The 22,194-nt window shown below is 48.4% G+C and overlaps 2 protein-coding genes across 16 annotated transcripts in view; one reads left to right on the top strand and one right to left on the bottom strand.

Moving 5' to 3' along the window:
• Positions 1-5,887, bottom strand: part of DFFB (DNA fragmentation factor subunit beta) — a 30,047-nt gene extending 24,160 nt beyond the window's left edge. For 6 of the 11 annotated variants that reach the window (XR_012427065.1, XR_006694685.3, XR_012427066.1 and 3 more), the window contains exons 1-2: positions 5,628-5,887; positions 4,502-4,628 (exon numbers count right to left, since the gene is read on the bottom strand). Coding sequence is in view for 6 of the 11 variants with exons in the window: in XM_045381825.3 (XP_045237760.2) it covers positions 4,502-4,628; positions 5,628-5,741 (241 nt within the window). In the remaining 5 variants the exon portion in view is untranslated. Of the gene's footprint in view, positions 1-4,479; positions 4,629-5,589 lie in introns of all 11 variants that reach the window. The other 5 variants (XR_006694684.3, XM_074022248.1, XM_045381818.3 and 2 more) reach the window with 2 other exon arrangements.
• An 84-nt stretch (positions 5,888-5,971) lies between these two features.
• The window catches only part of CEP104 (centrosomal protein 104), a 42,981-nt gene continuing 26,758 nt past the window's right edge, over positions 5,972-22,194 (top strand). Inside the window, exons 1-7 of one of the 5 annotated variants that reach the window (XM_045381814.3) lie at positions 5,972-6,018; positions 6,770-6,884; positions 11,192-11,318; positions 15,212-15,385; positions 16,677-16,815; positions 18,638-18,700; positions 19,007-19,083. In XM_045381814.3, the coding sequence (XP_045237749.2) occupies positions 11,206-11,318; positions 15,212-15,385; positions 16,677-16,815; positions 18,638-18,700; positions 19,007-19,083 (566 nt within the window). In that variant the 5' untranslated portion in view covers positions 5,972-6,018; positions 6,770-6,884; positions 11,192-11,205. Of the gene's footprint in view, positions 6,019-6,137; positions 6,503-6,769; positions 6,885-10,062; positions 10,083-11,191; positions 11,319-15,211; positions 15,386-16,676; positions 16,816-18,637; positions 18,701-19,006; positions 19,084-22,194 lie in introns of those variants that run through there. The other 4 variants (XM_005544965.5, XM_005544964.5, XR_012427058.1 and 1 more) reach the window with 4 other exon arrangements.

Below are 22,194 nucleotides of genomic sequence, written 5' to 3' on the forward strand. Positions count from 1 at the left end.
TTTTTAGTAGAGAAGGGGTTTCACCGTGTTAGCCAGGATGGTCTTGATCTCCTGGCCTCATGATCCGCCCACCTCGGCCTCCCAGGGTGCTGGGATTACTGGCGTGAGCCACTGCACCCAGCCTGTGGGCTTTTAGCCTCCTTCATGGTGTCCTTTGAAGCAACAGAGTTCTTAATTTTTCTTTTTTGTTTTTTTTTTTTTGAGATGGAGACTCACTCTGTCGCCCAGGCTGGAGTGCAGTGGTGTGATCTTGGCTCACTGCAGCCTCCGCCTACTGGGTTCAAGCAATTCTCCTGCCTTAGCCTCCTGAGTAGCTGGAATTACAGGCACCGGCTACCACGCCCGGCTAATTTTTGTATTTTCAGTAGAGGCGGGGTTTCACCATGTTGGCCAGGATGGTCTCAACTCCTGATCTCAAGTGATCTGCCCGTCTCGGCCTCCCAAAGTGCTGGGATTACAGGCGTAAGGGACTGTGCCTGTCCCGAAGTTCTTAATGTTGATGAAGCCCAATTTATCTGTTCTTTCTTCTGCTGCTCATGTTTTTGGTGTCAAATCTAAGAATGCTTTGCCAAATCCAAGGTGATGAGGACTTATCCCTATGTTTTCTTCTAAGGGCTTTATATTTTTAAATTTTACATTTAGGTCTTTCATTTATTTTACTTTTTGTATAAGGTACCAGCTAAGGGTCCAACTTCATTCTTTTGTATGTAAATATGCAGTTGTCCCAGCACCATCTGTTGAAGATACTACTCTCCCCCCTCCATTGAATGGTCCTGGCATCCTGACCATAGATACACAGATTTCTGAGTGCTCTATTCTATTCCATTGATCTATGTATCTGTCCTTGTACCAGTGCCAGTCTTGATTACTGTGGCTTTGTACTAAGTTTTGAAATCAGGATATGTGGGTCCTTCTACTATGTTATTTTTCACGGTTGTTTTGGCTATTCTGGGTCTCTTGCAATTCCATATGAACTATGGATTAGAATTAGCATGTCAGTTTCTACAATGAAACCAGGTAGAATTTTCATAGGGATTGTGTTGAATTTGTAGGTCAATTTGGGGAGTCCCCCTATCTTAACAATGTTAAGTTTTCCAATCCATGAACATGGGATGTTAATCCATTTATTCAAAACTTTAATTTCTTTCAACGACATTTTGCAGTTTTCAAAATATAAATATTACAATTTTTTGTTACACTTATCCTAAGTATTTTATTCTTTTTGACGCCAATGTAAATGGGATTTTTTCTGCTTCATTTTCAGATTGCTCATTGTAAGTATATTTCTATGTTTGCGTATTGATCTTGTATCCTTCAACCTTGCTAAACTTGATGATTAGTTCTAATAGTTTTTTAGTGGATTCCTTAGGGTTTTCTACATACAAGTTCATATGATCTGCAAATAGAGATAGCTTCACTACTTCCTTTCCAATCTAGATGCCTTTTATTTTTCTTGCCTAAATGTCCTGGCCAGACCCTGCAGTACCATGTTAAACAGAAGCAGCAGGAGTGGGCATCCTTGTCTTCAGAAACTAAACACACACCACACAATGCAGCACTGCACGCTTGGGCATTCTCCCCAGAGGAATGAAAACCCACATCCCACAAAAACCTTTCAAGAGGGCCAGATACGGTGACTCACGCCCGTAATCCCAACACTTTGGGAGGCCAAGGCAGGTCGATCGCTTGAGCCTAGGAGTTCAAGGCCACCCTGGGCAACATGACGAAGCCCTGTTTCTCCAAAAAATACAAAAACTAGCGGGGCATGGTGGTGCACCCCTGTAGTCCCAGCTCCTCAGGGGCGGAGGTGGGAGGATCGCTTGAGCCCAGGAAGTGAAAGCTTCAGTGAGCTGTGATTGTACCACTGCACTACAGCCTGGGCGACATGGTGAGACCCTGTCTCAAAATAAAACAAGAAAGAAAAAAGAAAAACCTGCACATAATTGGCCAGAGCAGCTTTATTTGTAATAGTCAAAAACTGGAAACAAACAAAATATCCTTCCACAGGCGAATGGCTGAACGAACTGTGGTAAAACCAAACCATGGAATACTATTCAGCAACGAAAAGGAACGGACTATGGATACACACAACTTAGATGCATCTCAGGAGCCTATGTGGAGTAAAAAAGGCTTATCTCAAAAGGTCACATACTTTATGATTCCACTTACCTAATATTCGTTTTTTTTTTTTTTTGAGACGGAGTCTCGCCCTGTCACCCATGCTGAACTGCAATGGGGCACTCTCAGCTCACTGCAACCTCCACCTCCTGGGCTCAAGCGATTCTCCTGCCTCAGCCTCCTGAGTAGCTGGGATTACAAGTGCCTGCCACCACGCCCAGCTATTTTTGTATTTTTAGTAGAGACGGGGTTTCACCATGTTGCCCAGGCTGGTCTTGAACTCCTGATCTCAGGTGATCCACCCGCCTCAGCCTCCCAAAGTGCTGGGATTACAGGTGTGAGCCACCGCGCCCAGTCCCTAATATTCTTTAAAGGGCATAATTATAGACATGGAGAACATATCAGCAGTTGCTACTACGGGCTAGGGATTGGTGGTGGGCAGAGGTAGGCAGGATTATAAAGAGGAGAACCTTGAGTGATGGATGGGAGAGGTCTGTACCTTGACCCTGACACTGGTCACAGGAATCTGCATGGGAAGAAATGACAACAACATGCACATTGCACTAGTGTCAGTGTTCCTGTTTTGATATTGTACCACGATTGTATCTGATGTCCCCTTTGAGGGAAAGGGTAGAGGTACATGGGATCTTCCTATCTGTGCAACTTCCTGGGAATCTATCATTATTTCTAAATAAACAGTTTAGGCCAGGCACGGTGGCTCACACCTGTAATTCCAGCATTTTAGGAGGCCAAGGCAGGAGGACAGCTTGAGCCCAGGAGTGTGAGACTATCCTGGGCAACATGGCGAAACCCCATCTCTACAAAAAATACAAAACAATTAGCCAGGCATGGTAGCGCATGCCTGTGGTCCCAGCTACTTGGGAGGCTAAGGCAGGAGAGGATTGCTTGAAACATGGAGGTTGAGGCTGCAGTGAGCCATCACTGCACTCCAGCCTGGACAACAAAGTCTCAAATATATAAAGAAAATAAAAGTTTTTTGGCCAGGCACAGTGGCTCATGCCTGTAATCCCAGCACTTTGGGAAGCCAAGGTAGGAGGACTTCTTGAGCTCAGGAGTTTGAGACCAGCCTGTGCAACAGAGCAAGACCGCATTTCAATGTTTTAATAAAAGAAAAGAAAAACAAATTTTTTAAGTCTAACGAGGAGGAGGACTAGTGGTCTCAGGGAAGAGAGGGGGATAAAGCACCAGAGAAAGGAGGGACAGAGAGCCAGAGACAGGCAGAGAGAGCCAGAGACAGACAAAGACAGAGACAGACAGAGGAGAGAGCCAGACACTGAGAGATGCGGGGAGGGACAGAAAGAGCAATGTGCTCTGCTCTCTTTCAACTATGCCCCGAAACGGGAAAGAAAGATAACATCCAAAGGTGAGGCATACCCTGAGCACACCCTGCCCAGCCCCCGCCTCCCGCAGGGGCCACCCCAGGGGACATCACAGTGATACATTTTCTGGCTGCGTCCTCTAAAAGCACAAGGCCCAGTGGAAAAGGGGGCTTGCAACCTTGGAGCACACTCCAGAGGCGTCACCCCTCAATGCTGACAGCGGAGCCCCCAACACTGCAGCCAGGGAGGTGGCCACATGGACGTTACTCCTCAACTTCTCTCTTTCTGCTCCTCAGGCCAAGGAGCCAGAGTTCCAGCCCTCAGAGCAGCCATGTCCTTCCTGGGGTACCAGAAGCATCTCCTGGAGCCTAACCTCCTTTGTACAACACTGGCTGACTCTCCCAGGTAAAGGCACATGATGGCGTCTCCCGCCCCAGTGGCCAAAAGCTCCCTTTTACGGGAGTCAAACAAGCGCAGACCTTGGCATTCAGCTGGTTCTGAAAGGCGGGACTTTGTGTCCTGAGGCTTCAATACAGATACCCATAAAGAACCACCTCTCAAAGCAACTGCCCCCCAACATGAGCCCTGAGGACAGCATCTCAGCAAACACCAACCGAGAACAATGTGAGGGCATCCCACAAACCAACACTCCAGCCTTCCAGAAGGGTGCTCAGCCCAGCAGAAAAGAAGGGTGTCTATTCTTGGCCCCACCTTCCCCACGAAACTGTGCAGGCCCCAACCCCAAAGCCCTCCCTCTACTCTTGGGAATTGCTAGGACACCTCAAATGAACGTAAATGAAATTACAAGATTTTTTGAAGAAAAAGACAACCAACCGAACAGCTGAGTTCATGAACCAGAGGACTGAGGACTCTGCCACCTAAGCGATGCTGACCGGTTCTGACTCCAGAGGGCTTCCTCCTTGAGACCCGAGAGTTCACAGTAAGGGGGACCCTTCCCCACCTTGATGGGCACCCGGAGCTAAGCCCCCAGGACCTCCGAGAGTGCCAGCTTCCCGCCCACCTCCAAGGTCCTTGCCACTCACAGCCCTGCCAGGCCTGGCCCGAGGTGAGCAGCACCAGCTCGGCGTTGTCGGGAACGCTGGGGAAGTAGTCTTCGGTGAGCTCCGTGCCATCCTCGTACAGGCACAGCCGGGAGCCGCGCTCAGGGAGCTGCAGGGGCGGGAGAGGCGACAGGAGGAGGAAGGGTCTCAAGACGAGGGCTTTTCATCTGCAGGCCTCACAAACGACCAGAATGAGCTGTGTTTAAAGAAGCAGGCTCAGGCTGCTGCCTGTATACCACAGCCACGCCAACGCCCAGGCAAGGACAAGGGAGCCGAGCAAGGGCGCCTGACTGCGGGCCGTTCTAAAAATCGAAGAGTCAGGAAAAACATACAACAGGTGGCGACTGCTGGCTCTGCAGGATTCACCCTTTTAAAATGAGCTCCTGAGGGTACTTCAAATAGAGCCTGTCTTTGACAGCGCGGCCTCCCTGCTACCAGGAGCTGAACACCACCACCCCCAGCACACAGCTGCCAGGGCGGTGCCGGCACACGAAGGAGAACGGTTGGATGCCTCTGTGCACAAGTGTGGCCGGCAGGGGGCACTGTTAATTTGCTGGAGTCTGGTTCCCTGTTACTCTGCACTGGTCAGTTTTAGGCATTTTATGGCAACTCCCACCCAACCCGTACCGACCCCGGCAAAGCACACCTGGTAACCCTAGTACTGGTCCAAAAAAGAAAACCATCCTAGAATAAGGTGACGATTGCAATCCCCAGCTGCGAGGGCTGCAAGGGCCTGCAGAGCCCACCCAGTCAAGGCTTTCATTTTACGCCAGGGGAAGCTGAGGCCGGGCAGGCAGAGCAGCCGTGACCCCGCGTGCCAGCACCTGGCACTCAACCCGGGTTTCCTAGCTCTGATGCAGGGCTGTCCTGCCCGAGCGGTGGGAAGAGGGAAGGGGTGATCCAGGTCGCCCCCCAAGCCCCCTGCGCTCTGAAGCCAGGCTCAGGAACCCCAGGCTGCGGGGGCCCGGGGGCCTAGCGGCTGAGGCGAACGAAAACTACCCGCCCCGGGCGCCGCCCGCACCCTCTGTTTTGGAAAAGGAAAAGCGGCACCTCCTATTCTCCCCACACACCTCCCCGGCCGGCAGTCCCCGCCCAGCCCGGCGGGCACCTGGAAGCGGAGACAGCCCTTGCGCAGCACCTCCTGGCAGCTCCGGCCAGCCACGCCGAACTTCCTCGGGCTGCGCAGGGCCCGCAGCTTCACGCTCTTGGGCTTCTGGAGCATTGCAGATGTGCTCAAGGCCTCTGGGTCCCGCGGGCGGCGGCACCTGCTGGCTGGCTGCTCAGATCCGTCCTCGCCCTGGCCGCAGGGGTCTGCACCTGGTGAGCTCTGCAAGCTGGCACAGGCCGGGCGCGGATCCCGGAAACTACATTACCCAGAAGGCCTGGGAAAAGTGAGGCCCAACGTGGTCTTGTGCGCAGGCGTCGCCTCACGAATAGTACATTACCTTACCCAGAAGGCTCGGGAAAGCAAAGGCGCGACACCACCTGGTGTGCCCCAGGTGCCGTGGCCCCGGAAACTACACTACCCCGAGGGCCCGCGAAGCGTGGGGGGCCTCCCCTTGTGCGCCGGCGCGGCCGGGGACGGGGCGGGGTCGCGCACGCGCAGAGGCCCCGGTCCAGGGCTGGGCTTGGTTGTCATGAGAGCGGCGGCTACGGCCGGGGCGATGGGCAGAGGTTGCCGGGGCTGCTCGTTCCCTGTCACTGCCGCAGCAGCTTGGAGTGCAAGGCGGACTGGGGCGGCGGAGGGGGCGCCCCTTGAGTTGCGTCTGAGGAAGCTGCGGCTGCCGAGGAGGTCCACGAGGGCCGGGGCCGCGGCCGGGGCCGGGGCCGGGGCCGGGGCCGGGACCGGGGCCCGCCCGCCCCCGGGGTCCGGGTGCTGAGGCGCCGCCTGGCCGCTTCCCCGGGCCGCGGCACCGCTGCGACCCAGCCGCCCTCTCCACCGGGGCTGCGGCAGCGCAAGTCGGGGCCGTTCCCTCTGAGCAGGTACCTTCCGGGCCGCTGCGGCGCCGGGCCAGGGCCGGAGTGGGGAGCGGGGCGCGGGCGCCGCGGGGACGCGGTCCCCACCTGGGAGCTGGGTACGAAGCCTGGGTGCGCGGTGCAAGCCCGGACGGTGTGGAGTTAGATTCCGGCTTGCTGTTGCCGAAGAGCCGGCGCGGCCCGGTAGTGCCAGATGCCGGGGAGCGCAGCATGGGTGCTGGGAGCGCCTGCCCCGGCCGAGACGGCCCATTTAGCGTGGAATATTATTTTCAGGTCCGGCTTTTCCTGTTCTGGATGCATAGCACATAGCGGGCCAGTTTCAGATGTGTTCTGCTGAGCAAAACTTTGAGGAAAGTTGCTCTGCCGCTGTAGAGATTAAAGTTTGATGGTTGGTTGTTTTTTGTTTTGGGGTTTGTTTTGTTTTGTTTGCACTTGAGTTTCAGATTTCTCTGAAGCCCTTTCAGTCGCTAAGATGACTTGACCAGAAACCCATAAGCCTTTCAGACAGTCTCTGTCGCCCAGGCTGGAGTGCAATGGCGCGATCTCAGCTCACTGCAGCCTCCGCCTCCCGGGTTCAAGCGATTCTCCTGCCTCAGCCTACCGAGTAGCTGGGACTACAGGCGTCCACCACCACGCCCGTCTAATTTTTTTATTTTTAGTAGAGACGGGGTTTCACCATGTTGGCCAAGCTGGTCTCGAACTCCGTACCTCAAGTACGCCCTCCTCGGCCTCCCGAAGTGCTGGGATTACAGGCGTGAGCCACCGCGCGCGGTCACACTTAAGTCTTCTTAAAAAGATAATCAGAGCCGGGCTTAGTGGCAGGCTCACACAAAAATTAGCCGGGCGTGGTGGCGGGCGCCTGTAGTCTCAGCTACTTGGGAGGCTGAGGCAGGAGAACGGCGTGAACCCGGGAGGTGGAGCTTGCAGTGAGCCTAGAGTGTGCCACTGCACTCCAGCCTGGGCAACAGAGTGAGACTCCATCTCAAAAAAAAAAAAAAAAAAGATAATCAGAAACAAGTTTTGTTTCCCACTCTTGTAACAAAATGGAAGTTGCTACATTGAGTTTCCGCTGAATTTATAGTTAATTGCCTTTTGCCATGCCAGCACTAGGAAAAGCGTAGTGAGGGATGAGACCCCCATGGAATAATCGCTGCCTGGGGAGAGATGTACTCTGGCACTTGTTGGGATGCCGATGACTGTCCCAGGGACAACGGGGATCCCACATGCCTCTGGTGAGGAAGACTAGCCAATAACTGGACGTTCAACAGAGCTTTGCTTCTTCCCAAATTGTTAATGGTGACTTTTATAGAGCCTAACAGTGGCAATCTTCAGTGACACTCCAAGTATCTTATGGAACACTTGAAGGTTTACACAGAGGGTACCCTAGGCTACAACTGGAAGGGCTTTGGGAGGGGGTAAACTGAAAAAGGAATCCTTTTCAAATACCAGACTGAGGTAATAGCATTGTCTCCACAGTGCCCGTGCATTTCTCTTTGCTGGTTCTTAAATGCCAGTACTTTGTTTTAGATTTGTTGGGGGCAGTATAGCATACTGGAAACACCCTTCTGTTTGACAGAAAAGGTCCTATGTTTACGTCTTCGAGCCATAACAGAGAGTGTTGGTTAGGATCAGAGACTAGCCAAGCTTGGCGGCTCATGCCTGTAATCCCAATACTTTAAGGTGGGAGGATCACTGAAGGCCAGAGTTCAAGACCAGCCTAGGCAACACAGTGAAACCCCATCCCTACAAAAAAAAAAATTAAGTGGCTGTGCATGGTGACGTGTGCCTGTAGTCCTAGCTACTCAGGAGGCTGAGACAAGAGGATCACTGGAGCCCAGGAGTTCATGGTTGCAGTGAGCTATGATCACGCCACTGCAGCAGTACAGCCTGGGCAACAGAACGAGAACCTGTATTAAAAAAAAAAAAAGAAAAAATGGGGCCGGGCGTAATGACTGATGCCTGTAATCCCAGCACTTTGGGAGGCCGAGGCGGGTGGATCACCTAAGGTCAGGAGTTCAAGACCAGTGTGGCAAACATGGTGAAACCCCATCTCTACTAAAAATATAAAAATTAGCTGGGTGTGGTGGTGTGCACCTATAATACTGGCAACTTGGGAGGCTGAGGCTGGAGAATCACTTGAGCCCAGGAGGCAGAGGTTGCAGTGAGCCAAGATCGCGCCACTGCACTCCAGCCTGGATGACAGAATGAGACCCCCTCTCAAAAAAAAAGAAAAAAATTGGAGACTGAAACCCAACAGCTTGAGCACAAGAGCTATTTTCAAGGTGGGATAGGGAGTGACAGGCCCTGCCCTTAAAGTTGATGTAAGGGACCTGGCATGGTGGCTCATACCTGTAATCCCAGCACTTTGGGAGGCCAAGGCAGGGAGATTGCTTGAGGCCAGGAGTTCGAGACCAGCCTGGCCAACATGGCAAAACCCCATCTCTACTAAAATACCAAAAAAAAAAAAAAAAAAAAATTAGCCAGGCATGGTGGCACATGCCTGTAATCCCAGCTACTTGGGAGGCTGAACCACAAGAATCACATGAACCGGGAGACAGAGGCTGCGGTGAGCCAAGATCACGCCACTGCACTCCAGCCTGGGCAATAGAGTGATACTCTGTCTCAGAAAAGGATAGAAAGATGATGAAAGGATTGGAGGGCTTCAGAGCTGAAGGGTATTAACTTAGAGCTTTGATTGTTTGGCTGGACTTCAGAATTCAGGACAAGAAGTGAGGGTCAGGGGAGAGTGGGCTCATTGATCCGTAGATGGGGAGCCCACCAAGAGCTCTGGAGGTGGGACATGGATGGAGATGACTAGAGCTGGGTCTGAAGTGCGTTCACACAACAGGAGCTTAGGACTTGTCTGAGGGAGGTGCTCCAGGTGAGGACACCAGGCAGCTGCTGTCTAGAAAAGACAGTGGGATCTGAAGGAAGGGTAGGCCTGATAAGACCTGGCACACCGCTGGGTGGGGAGTGGATGAAGACAGATGCTGTGGCCAAGGGAAAAGTACCTCTGGGCTCAGAGCCCGAGCGACCCAGAAGTGCTAGGTCACGAGGAAGGAGGAGCCATGGGCTGTGCGTTTCTGGCATAGGGTGCCGGGAGTACAGGTGTGGCTGTGCAGCTAACAGTGGGTTGAATCACACTCATCCTTTCAAAATTCTTTTTTTTTTTTGGTCTTTTTAGAGACAGGGTCTCACTATCTTACCCAGGCTGGTCCCGAGCTCCTGGGCTCAAGTGATCCTCCCACCTCGGCCTCCCAAAGTGCTGAGATTATCGGCGTGAGCCACCACACCCAGCCTCATCCTGTTTTGGGGGGCTTTTTAAAAATTATTTTCTGGGTTGGTTTAGTTTTGTTTTCGTTTAATATACAGTAACGTCTTGCAGTGAACTTTGTGCAAAAAATAACTAGGATCTCAATGTCATTCTATTCTAGTGCTTTTGTTCATACATTCCAAAAAACATCAGCAATAATGCCAGCCAAGAATTAATATATTGAAGTGGTCCTCCTCAAATTCTCAATGAAAGTAAAAGAAAGATCTAGATCATGCATCAAACATGTCAAAATACGTAAAGTTTTACTTGGGGGTATGTTTATATGTTACCTCCTATTGGGAATTTCAGTTAATAGTTTATCTTATCCCAGATAACTTCTAATGGAGTCTTCTTTATCCTAGTTTAGTGAGGAGCCTTTTTTTGTTTTCCTGATGATTTAGACCTAACCCAAATTGGCTTACTTAGGAAGAATCTGACTGGCTTAGTAACTGAAAAGTAACCCAGAGTCCCCGAGCAAATTGGGCTCAATGTCCTGTGAGTCAGTCCCTCAGCCTGACTCTGCATGAACGTTTTTGTACTTAATACGCCTGCCTGTCATTCCTGCTCTTCCCTCTGCTCATACGCATTCATTTCGCAGTTGTTAGGCTAGCGCCTACGTTGCCTTTTCCCCCTTGTTGTTGTATCACTAATTAATGTACTGGTTCTATTCGTTTCCTAACTAATAGAAATATATTTGTGTTTATATTCTAGAGAAAAACTATTTTTGCCATAACAAAATATAAACTAGATGGCTTAAAACAACAGAAATTCATTCTGGAGGCTGTGTGGGCAGGGCTGCACTCTCGCTCTGGAGGATGGGGGGATCCCTCCTGGCCTCTTCCTAGCCTTGGGTGCCTGCTGGCCGCCCTCGCCTGTCCTCAGCTGTGCTCGGCAGGCCCGCTTAGAGATGCGTCGCTCCGGTGCCTGCCTCTGTCGCCACATGGTGCTCTCCCTTTGTGTGGCTGTGTCTCTTCCCTTCTTCTTAAAAGTCACATTGGATTGGGCCCACCCCGAGGACCTTGTTTTAACTAGATCACACCTACAAAGACCCTATTTTCAAATAAGGTCACATTCACAGGTACCACAGGTGGAACTTTAACGTATCTTTTTGGGGAACACCATCCACAACACTGGTCAAACTTTTTGGACACATGTTTGGGAAAAGTCAAGATAACTTAAAAGATACCTTAAACAGAGTCAGAAGTATCTATACAAAGTGTTTAACAAAAAAAAAAAAAAGACTCTTTCAAAGAGATGGGAAAATTCTGAATACTTAGTGCATTATTGTGTGTGTCAGCAAGGCATGAACTAACCCTTTAAATGTTCATGTGTTTGTGAATTCCTGTGTTTTAAAGAAATCTTTCCTGCTCTCTTATAAACAGCCCAAACGCGCAGAATGCCCCACAAGATTGGATTTGTTGTCGTCAGCTCATCTGGACACGAAGACGGCTTCAGTGCCCGGGAGCTCATGATCCACGCACCGACCGTCAGTGGGTGGCGCTCACCTAGGTGAGGGCTGGACGGGGTGGGGCCTGGGCGGGGAGTCGGCCCCGGGTCCCTGAGGAGGGCACAGGGGCTCCTTTCATTCAAAGCCTCCAATTTTACTATCACTCGGACATCAGGACCGAGGATGTCAGCGTGCGGTGCAGTGTCAGGCATCTCTTTCTGTTTATATTTTTAAATGAAATGTGTTGACCCTCTTTCACTTATAACATTCGCTCACACTCCCTGAAGAAAATGTGCAGATGTGGAGAAGGAAGAGAAATGAGGCCCTGTAATTGTCTAACCGTATTCCCTGATCACACGCTGGGCTGCACATTCTCATCAAGTTTCTGTGCAGAGATGGCGCGTGCAGCTTTGTTTGCTTTTACAGTTGGGCTTCTGTGATGAAAGAGTGTGTGGCTAACTGCTTTTATATGACACCAAGCTTTAACCAAAATAACTGCTTTTATATGACGCCAAGCTTTAACCAAAATAACTGCTTTTATGTGACACCAAGCTTTAACCAAAATAACTGCTTGTATATGCTTTTATACACAAAAGATTGTGTCTTTCACATTTCTCGTAAACACGCGTATACTTTTGTTAAAATGTTCAGTTGGGCACAGTGGCTCCTGCCTGTAGCCCCAGCTACTCAGGACGCTGAGATAGGAGGATCCCTTGAGCCCAGAAGTCCAAGGCTGCCATGAGCTATAACAGTCACTCGGCCGGGCGCGGTGGCTCAAGCCTGTAATCCCAGCACTTTGGGAGGCCGAGACGGGTGGATCACAAGGTCAGGAGATCGAGACCATCCTGGCTAACATGGCGAAACCCCGTCTCTACTAAAAACACAAAAAATTAGCCGGGCGAGGTGGCGGCGCCTGTGGTCCCAGCTACTCGGGAGGCTGAGGCAGGAGAATGGCATGAACCCGGGAGGCGGAGCTTGCAGTGAGCTGAGATCTGGCCACTGCACTCCAGCCTGGGCGACAGAGCGAGACTCCATCTCAAAAAAAAAAAAAAAACAGTCACTGCACCCCAGCCTGAGCGACCCAGTAAGACTCTGTCTCAGAAAAAATGTTCATTAGATGAGTGTTTTGCTTGATTATTTTCCTAAAACATTTAAGTCTTTTTGCCTCTGCTGCTTTGGTCTTTACAGCTGAGCCCCTTCATGCACTCACTTGGCATCTGCCCTCCGCCCTCAGTCATGTGATTAAAAATCCACTTCCACCCATCCCACCTCGTCAGCTCTGTGCTCTTCATGACTTGCTTTCAAGCCTGAGAAGTTACTATTTATTCCTAACTCATGAATGCGTAAATATGTATGGCATTTTAAATTCAATGATGTAATTGTGTCTTGCTTTTATTCAGAAGACATGTTGCTGAAAATTGAATGTAAATCTCATTTAAAATTAAAACATATTTTCCTTTTGGGGTTTTTGAGGAGACGCAACAAATAAGACCCCCTGTCCCTGCATTTCCCGGAAGTGAGTTCTGAATGAACAGAAATGAAGCAAGAGTCAAGCAGAAAGGGCCAGACAGCACCTTTGTCACCCGTGGAGCTGGGATTGCAGGCGAGCCAGCATCCTGATACTGCCCTGGCCGGGGCCGATGCACTGCCCGTGCAGGCAGCATTAACAGGGTCCAACCTATGGCTGGAGGGCAGGAGGAGGAGCACACCCACGGGGGCAGCCCAGCGCTCCGCGCTCTCCTCCCAGACTCCCCGTGAGCCTGCTCGTGCCTCTCCCAGGCAGCAGCATCCCCTCTGCAGAGGTCCTGTACGCTCACTGTACTTGTTCCGTGTTTATATGGGGATTGAAGGTTCTCGAGTGTACGCCCAGCCACGGTTTTTGGTAATAGAAATCACACCCATATGGTTCTCTTGTGCGTTGACATGGTATTGCTTTAAAGGGCATAACCTACACTCACTTCAGTAACATGCTTTCAGAGGACGTACCTAAGAAAAGGATCCATGTGCCCTTGGTCACCACAGACTCCCACTGGGTTTGGCTCGGGGTCTCTTGACTTCCCTGAGGTCAGGCACATCGCAGAAAGACAAAGGAGGATACCCTGAAGCCTAGCCTCCCAACGGCAGGACAAGGCGCCCTGTTACCACAGGTCAGAGCGAATGTGGGACCCTCTACATCAGAGCTCAGGGCATAGATTGATGCAGCTCCAGGAGAGACACTGAAGTGAGGTTAAAGAGATCCAGGGAGACCCCCAGTGCCATTCGTGTGACCTCAGAATTCAGAGAGCCTAAACCCTTCAGAGCAAGACATTTTTCCAAGAAAGCATAAAGTTTGCACCAACCGTAGCCTCTGGGCCTCCATTTTTTTGGTTGTCAAATTATTTTTATTTTTAAAAATCTGTATCTGTCAATTTATCTTGAAAGGACAAATATATACTAGCCTTTTTAACTGTGAGGTTTCTTGAAAGGTATTTTTGATTCGTCTATAAACTGTTGATCAGCTGCATTTGAGTAGCTAAATCATAGGCCCATTTTGGAAGGATTTTTAAAAGTACAATCCTACATCACTCAATCATGGGGACATTCTGAGAAATGTATCATCAGTCGATTTCATCAAACACCTGGAGTGCCCTGAAACCCAGGTAGTACAGCCTACTCTACACACCTAGGCTCTGTGGCATAGCCTATTGCTCCCGGGCTGCAAACCTGTACAGCACGTGACTGAGCTGAACACGGTAGCGAGTATAACACAGTAGGTATCTGTATATCTAAAAATAGAAAAGCTAAGTCAAAATACAGTGTTGTCATCTTATGGGACCACTGTCTCACGCAGTGCATGACTGTATACTTCAAAGCTTTGCTGGTTGTCTTGCTTCTCTTTAAATAGTTTTGGAGTTTTGTTTTTTTTTTAATAAAGATTTTTAAATAATAGATTACTTATTGTCCTTATGTTCAGATAATCTCACCACAAATGATAATTTATGTGCCCTGCATTTAACTATCTAAAGCAGCACTTTACTGACATGAAAGACTAAAGAATTTCATTTCAAAGTTGCTCGGTTTCCCAGTTTGTGCCAGCTGCCCTCCTGCCCCAAATGTGCCTCTCTTGAGCCTTTGCATTTTTGGAAGCAATGTAGGGTCTTTGCTGACTGCTGTGATTCTCTACCCAATTCTTAGTTTTTTAATATGTTATGTCACTTCTGGGCTGGCCACAGGGGCTCACACCTGTAATCACAGCACTTTGGGAGGCCGAGGGGAGAGGATCCCCTGAGCCCAGGAGTTCAAGACCAGCCTGGTCAAAGTTTTAGCCAGGCACAGTGGCACATGCCTGTGGTCCGGGGCTCCTCAGGAGGCTGAGGTAGGAGGGTCACTTGAGCCCAGGAGATCAAAGATGCAGTGAGCCATAATCACACCACTGCAGCCTGGGGGACAGAGCGAGACCTTGTCTAAAAAAAAAAAAAAAAAAAAGTTATGTCACTTTTGAGCAAAGTTAGAAGCTCCAGCACGGGCCATACCATAGGCTTCTCTCCCTAGACCACTATGCGTGAATGGCAGGCACTCCTTCAGTATTGAAACCTTGGGGCCCTTAAGCATTTGAGTTCCCGTGGAAGATCCTTTGGCTCCATCCTGCCCACTAGTGCCACCTCGTAAGATTGATTTATCTTATGAAAAACTTCAGGTTTCATATCAGACCATTTACTAGCTACCAAGAGTATGATTCCTATAGGGTTACAGGCAGCTCAAGTCAAATTTTTAATCCCAAGCTTCAGCTCCAACATGACAAGCTCGAGAGAACGGGAATCATGTCGCAGGCAACTTTGTACCATCACTACCTACAGACTGTCCAGTTCAAAGTGGGTGTGTGGTTAATGCTTCTTACCTGCAAGAATGAGATGCTAGCATCTAGAAACCCTCTGGAGGAATTGTTCAGAAAAAATAAAAATGTGTTTGCTTTCAGATTTTGCCAATTTCCACAAGAAATTGTCCTTCAAATGGTGGAGAGATGTCGAATAAGGAAACTACAGTTACTTGCTCACCAGTATATGATTTCAAGTAAAATTGAGTTCTACATTAGTGAAAGCTTACCTGAATATTTTGCACCCTATCAAGCAGAGCGATTTCGAAGACTTGGGTAAGAATGAAATATAAATGTATAGTGGTGGCTTTTAGACTAATTCTACCTGAAAGCTCTTTTTTTTTTTTTTTGAGATGGAGTCTCACTCTGTCGCCCAGGCTAGAGTGCAGTGGTACAATCTTGATGCACTGCAACCTCCGCCTCCAGGATTCACAACATTCTCCTGCCTCAGCCTCCAGAGTGGCTGGGACTACAGGCGCCCGCCACCATGCCCGGCTAATTTTTTGTGTTTCTAGTTGAGACAGGGTTTCACTGTGTTAGCCAGGATGGTCTTGATCTGACCTTATGATCCTCCCGCCTTGGTCTCCCAAATTGCTGGGATTATAGGCGTGAGCCCCCGCGCCAGGCCCTGAAAGCTCTTAAAGATGAATTGTCCCTTAACTTTTGGTCCTATGTTATATACTTCTATTTGGTTCAAGAGTACATAATTTCTTAACACCTGCCTCTTATTGAACATGCTTAAAAAGCAGCATTATGATTTCTATGAATTCTTCTGTTCAACTCTACTTTTCAGATGTAGAAATTTTCTTAAGAATACTAATTAGATGACCAATCTGGCCAACATGGTGAACTGTGTCTCTGCTAAAAATACAAAAATTAGCCGGGCGTGGTGGCGAGTGCCTGTAATCCCAGCTACTTGGGAGGCTGAGGCAGGAGAATTGCTTGAACCCGGAAGGCAGAGGTTGGAATGAGCCAAGATCGCGCCACTGCGCTCCAGCCTAGGTGACAGAACAAGACTCCGTCTCAAAAAAAAAAACAAGAACACTAATTAGAATTTGAGTTCTAGGGGGTTTTCCTAGGTTTTTCATTCTAGACTTAGCTTTTATTCAAACCTATTGATCCTGCGTAGGGGTAGTCTAGCTTTAAAAAATAAAACAATAAAAATAAATAAGCCTCTTGAGTTCAATCAGAGCAGGGGGCAGTTTTACTGAACAGCACATTTTCAAATCAGCGTATTCTTTTTTTTTTTTTTTTTGAGACGGAGATCTCGCTCTGTCGCCCAGCCCAGGCTGGAGTGCAGTGGCGCGATCTCGGCTCACTGCAAGCTCCGCCTCCCGGGTTCACGCCATTCTCCTGCCTCAGCCTCCCGAGTAGCTGGGACTACAGGCGCCCACAACCGCGCCCAGCTAATTTTTTGTATTTTTAGTAGAGACGGGGTTTCACCGTGGTCTCGATCTCCTGACCTTGTGATCCGCCCGCCTCGGCCTCCCAAAGTGCTGGGATTACAGGCGTGAGCCACCGTGCCCGGCCAAATCAGTGTATTCTTCAGTTGTGTTTTGTTTTTCAGCTACGTGTCTCTCTGTGATAATGAAAAGACAGGTTGCAAAGCCCGGGAACTAAAATCAGTTTATGTGGATGCAGTAGGACAATTTCTTAAACTGATTTTTCACCAAAACCATGCCAACAAATACAACATATATAATCAGGTAAGATGCATGCAGCTTCGCCTTCGATCCTGCCCCTACCTTCTTTGTGGGATTATGTGGTCACATATCTTTTCTTAGATGCATTTTCAAGATGATCTTACAAGAGAGGATCTCTTCTGGGAGACTGCTGAGCTCTCTGAGCTGTGCTGTCTGATCCAGCAGCCTCTGGGCACACGTGGCCAGTGCCTACCACGAACTGGCCTAGTGCCCAGAGCTGCTGCCAGCATCACCAGACAGTGGGCTTCAGAGACTCAGTACAAAAGGAGAATGCAAAACAGTTCATGAGAACTTTTATGTCAATTGTATGTGATGAAATGATAATATTTTGGATATGTTGTGTTAACCTATATTATTAAAGTTAATCGCATTTTTTAATTTTTTAATGTGCCTACTTAACCTTAATAACACATGTGGCTCACATCCTATTTGTGTAGGACAGCACAGTTCTAAATAAACCCTCCCAATGTGCACGAGGTAAAGCCCCTAGTAAAAATTGCGGACACATGAATGTTGCGTGTAATCCAGAATCTCTCCAGCTCCAATCCGCTGATTCTTCATCTCTTCCTTCCTCCCTCCCTTTCTTTCCTTTTCTTTCTTTTTCTCACATGATTAGTGTAGTAGAAATCAGTTGTGTCCAAAGCAATCTTGTTAATTAGCACAAGTATTTACAACTCTCCCTGCCCCTTCCAAGAGGAATGCGAGCACCCAGCAAATCAAATCTCTAGACCAAGCGGGTGAGCTGGACCAAAGAGCAAAGGTCCAGTTAAGCTGCCTGGCGCCTTCCGCATGACCCGCCAGGAAGCCAGAAGAATGATTGTTAACCCTCTTCCTTCCTCTCCCCACCTGCATGTGTTGACCAGCAATGACCTGGCTAAGTAGTTGGTCTACAGTGGTTGGGGGTGCAGGATGGAAAAGTGACTCCCCACCTCAGGTGAGACTTACCGACTTGGATATTCTGAGCTGTGTTAACTTTTCATCATCTAAGTTCCCAAGATCCTTCAAAGATGAGCTCCATACTGAATCTCAAGTGGATGTCTTTTTTTTCTCTTTTTTTTTTCTTTTTTTTTTTTTTTGAGACGGAGTTTCGCTCTTGTTGCCCAGGCTGGAGTGCGATGGCGCAATCTCGGTTCACTGCAACTTCTGCCTCCCGGGTTCAAACGATTCTCCTGCCTCAGCCTCCCGAGTAGCTGGGATTACAGGCATGCACCACCACACCCAGCTAATTTGGTATTTTTAGTAGATACGGGGTTTCTCCGTGTTGGCCAGGCTGGTCTCGAACTCCCGACCTCAGGTGACCCTGCTGTCTCAGCCTCCCAAAGTGGTGGGATTACAGGCGTGAGCCACCGCCCCCAGCTAGAACATCCTTTAAATGGTTAAAATAACCATTTGGTTAAGCATTAGAATACTAACTTACATAATTTATTTAAAATTCTTTGTTAATTATTAAAAATTCTTTACATTAGCATAACATTTTAACAATTAATACACTTTGATATACATCATCCCATTTGATAACAGTATAGGTCAGTTTGTTATAAAGGAGTTAAGTCCAGCCTGGGCAACATGGTGAAATCCTATCTCTGTAAACAAACACAAAAATTAGCAGGGCATAGTGGTTCACACCTATAGTCCCAGTTACTTGGGTGGCTAAGGTGGGGGAATCACTTGAGCCCGGGAGGTCCAGGCTGCAGTAAGCAATGATCACACCACTGCACTCCAGCCTGGGTGACAGACGAGACCCTGTCTCAAAGTATGTAAATAAAGGGGTTAAGTCATTTCAAACATTGTATATTTAATTTCTGTTAATTTAACACTTTCTTAGGTTGCTTTGGTTGCCATAAATATCATTGGAGACCCTGCAGATTTCAGTGATGAAAGCAATACTGTAAGTTTGGAAAGTTTTAATTCCTAAGGAAGTAAATGTATTTCTAACTGGAGGGGGTCGTTTATTTTCACCCAAAAAAAAGTATCATTTTTATAATCTGCATAAAATTGACTAGTGAATAACTTTCAAATGATTTTTAGGAGCTATAGCATATTAAACTTTTATTTAACAGTTTTAGCTGTCCCTCCGAAAGAGGAGGATCACTGAACCTTGTTGACAGCTTTATATGAAATAAGTCTTGTAGTTAAGGTTTTGTGCTGTTCCTCTTTCTCTCTGAGACACTAAGCAGCTGTTTTGCTCCCAAAGGCCTCTCGAGAGAAGTTGATTGACCACTACCTTGGGCACAACAGCGAGGACCCTGCTCTAGAAGGAACTTACACCAGGTAAGAGTCCTGCTCCCCAGCAATGAACTTCTGTTACTTTCCTCAGAATCGTGAAAGGGTCCGTCATTTCCAAAGGATTATGGACTTGGAGCCTCTAAATTCAGTTTAGAGCTGGATAAGCCACTGATTGGATTGTCTGAAAATTACATAAAGATTAAGGTCACTGTTTTGTTTAGCACACCTTCATTTATTTTTTCCCTTTTTTTTTTTTTTTCTCTCTTGAGACAGAATTTCACTCTTGTTACCCAGGCTGGAGTGCAATGGCACCATCTCGGCTCACTGTAACTTCTACCTCCTGGGTTCAGGCACTTCTCCTGCCTCAGTCTCCCGAGTGGCTGGGATTACAGGTGCCCGCTACCATACCCAGGCTAATTTTTTGTATTTTTAGCAGAGATGGGGTTTCATCATGTTGGCCAGGCTGCTCTCGAACGCCTGACCTCAGGTGATCCACCCGCCTCAGCCTCCCAAAGTGCTGGGATTACAGACTTTAGCCACCGCACCCAGCCACACACCTTCATTTACTCCCCAGCAGAGACTACTTCCTTTCTTGTATTCAGATATTACTAGAAGTTTCCTAAAATGCATTTAAACAAAGATCTGTCAGCCATCCTTTGATATTTTATTAGCACAAGCAAATTCATGGTAAAAATCAAAGATATTAATTGACCTAGGTTATCAGTTCTACAGACATCACCTTACGGCCTCTTCAAAAGTTTAGAGGAGTGAAAACTATGTATCACATAGGTTTTTAACAACACAATTTTTACCAATCCCTCTGTACCCATTAAAAATATTTTTTCTCACTGCTAAGTTTAGCTAAAAAGAAAAAAAAGAAAAAAGGATACGGGGAAAGTTCTTCATGTTAACAATTGTAGGCTGGGTGTGGTGGCTAACGCCTGTAATCTTACTACTTTGGGAGGTCAAGGCAGGAGGACTGCTTGAGATCAGGGGTTTGAAACCAGCCTGGGTAACATGGCAAAACCCCATGTCTACTAAAAATACAAAAATTAGCTGGGCCTGGTGGCACGTGCTTGTAGTCTCAACTACTCAGGAAACTGAGGCAGGAAGATTGCTTGAGCCGAAATCATGCCACTGTATATCAGCCTGGGTGACAGTGAAACCCTGTCTCAAAAAAAAAAAAAAAAAAAGTATACATATTTTTCTGCTGCTGTTGCCGCTTCCCCTTTTTTTTAGCAGTGTAAGGACCAGGGGTGAATCTACCTTTGGAGAGCTAAAGGGCCCCACTGCGCCATCCTCGGTCACCCTGTCTGTCCTGGGCACCTCTTTGGGACGGTGGCTCCCTTGCCACCTACCTGCTGTGGATGACAACGAGGGGACTCCATTCCAGAGGTGCCTGGTCTAAAGAAAAGAAGGGAAGGGCTGGCATAGTTGCCGCAATGAGACAAAAGAGGAATTGAAATGTTTTTTAGGCCAGGCATGGTGGTGCACACCTGTAATCCCAGCACTTTGGGAGGCCAAGGTGGGCGGATCACTTGAGGTCAGGAATTCAAGACCAGCCCGGCCAACATGGTAAAACTCCTTCTCTACTAAAAACACGAAAATTGGCTGAGTATGGTGGTGCACACCTGTAGTCCCAGCTACTCCGGAGGCTGAGGCAGGAGAATCCCTTGAACCTGAGAGATGGAGGTTGCAGTGAGCCAAGGTCATGCCACTGTACTACAGCCTGGGGGACAGAGCAAGACTCCATCTCAAAAAAAAAAAAAAAAAAAGTTTTTTAAAAATAAAGAGGAATCCCAAATAATCCTTGGTTCTTCTCTGACAGCAGCTTCCCAATAAAGATCAACTTTTTAAACTTTAATAGAAATTTCAAATTTGTCCGCAACGTTTGGTGTAATTTCACTTTTACCCGCATACAGACTGCTCGCATAAAGTGATTTAATTCTTGATCCAGGCTCTTCTATTTGTACACAATGTGGATCAGATTTTCTCTGCAGTTGCTCAGGAGCCACGTGCGATTTGCTGAGTGTGCACTGGTGGACAGCGAGCCTTCCCTCCTGCAGAGGCTGCCCCACTTCCCCACAGGCCTGGTGCAGACCAGAGCTGTCACAGACACTTGTGAGTGTGGAGTGCTTAGAGAGTAGAGGCTATTCATATAATGTCTATAAAAAAAATAACAGCAGCCTCTCAGTCTCTCCCTCAGATGCCTCCTTTGCCTAATAGAAAAATCACAGTACTCTTCCCATCCTTCAAGCTGGGGATTGGAAGCACTGTGGGGAATGAGCGCTGAGAGTGGATGGCTGCCTTCCTCCTGCCAGCCTCGCCACAAGGACCGCGGCTGGGACTCTGCCCTTACTGAAGCAAGTGCAGCAGGGCAGGAACAACCAAACTGATTAAGTCTTTAGTGTCTCAGTATCTCCAATAAAGCTGCTTTCTGTCATTTTGATTTAGACTTTAAATCTGTTGCCTTAATCCAATTAGCCGGGTGGGATGGCAGGCTGTGGTTTGCCTGTCCTGCCCCACGCCCGGGGTTTTATGAAGGCTAAGTGCAAGGGCTGGGAAAAGCTGTGTAACTGGCATGTGCGGGCCCGTGCCGGACGTGGAATCCGGTCATTGCCACTGGGAGTTCTCTACCGAAGTGGGTAGACGGCACCCCACGCTGCTGCTGAATCAACAGGAGCTGGGACTGGGTGCCACAGGACATGATGTTTGCTTTGAAGGATTTTTACAATCAAATGAAGTCTTTGTGTTCATCTCTGGGACAGCAAGGCAACGTGACTTAGAGTGTCATATGTGTTACACTAAAAATAGTTAATGTGATCTTGTAGACACCCCAAAATGTTTCGCCGTTTAGTCATCCCTGGGATCAGATACAGTTCAGAGCTGCTGGTGCCGTCCCAGCCACCAGCCTGTGGTGCTGCTGTGAGCAAAATACCGTGACCTCAAGGGTGGGGAGATGCCAGCGGGGGCTGTGAGTACTTAAAGGGGGCCTATTCCCATACCCCACTTGAATTCATTATAATACAGATTCACCAACTACACTTTTATGACAAATGTTTTCCTTAAAACGTACCTGTCTCGAAGGATGTTCAAGTCACCGTAAGCAGCTGGCTTGTTTAATGGGTTTGATACAGCAGCTGGGACACTTCAATC

The sequence above is a fragment of the Macaca fascicularis genome, chromosome 1 (assembly GCF_037993035.2).
Source record: "Macaca fascicularis isolate 582-1 chromosome 1, T2T-MFA8v1.1".
Classification (NCBI taxonomy): Eukaryota; Metazoa; Chordata; class Mammalia; order Primates; family Cercopithecidae; genus Macaca; species Macaca fascicularis.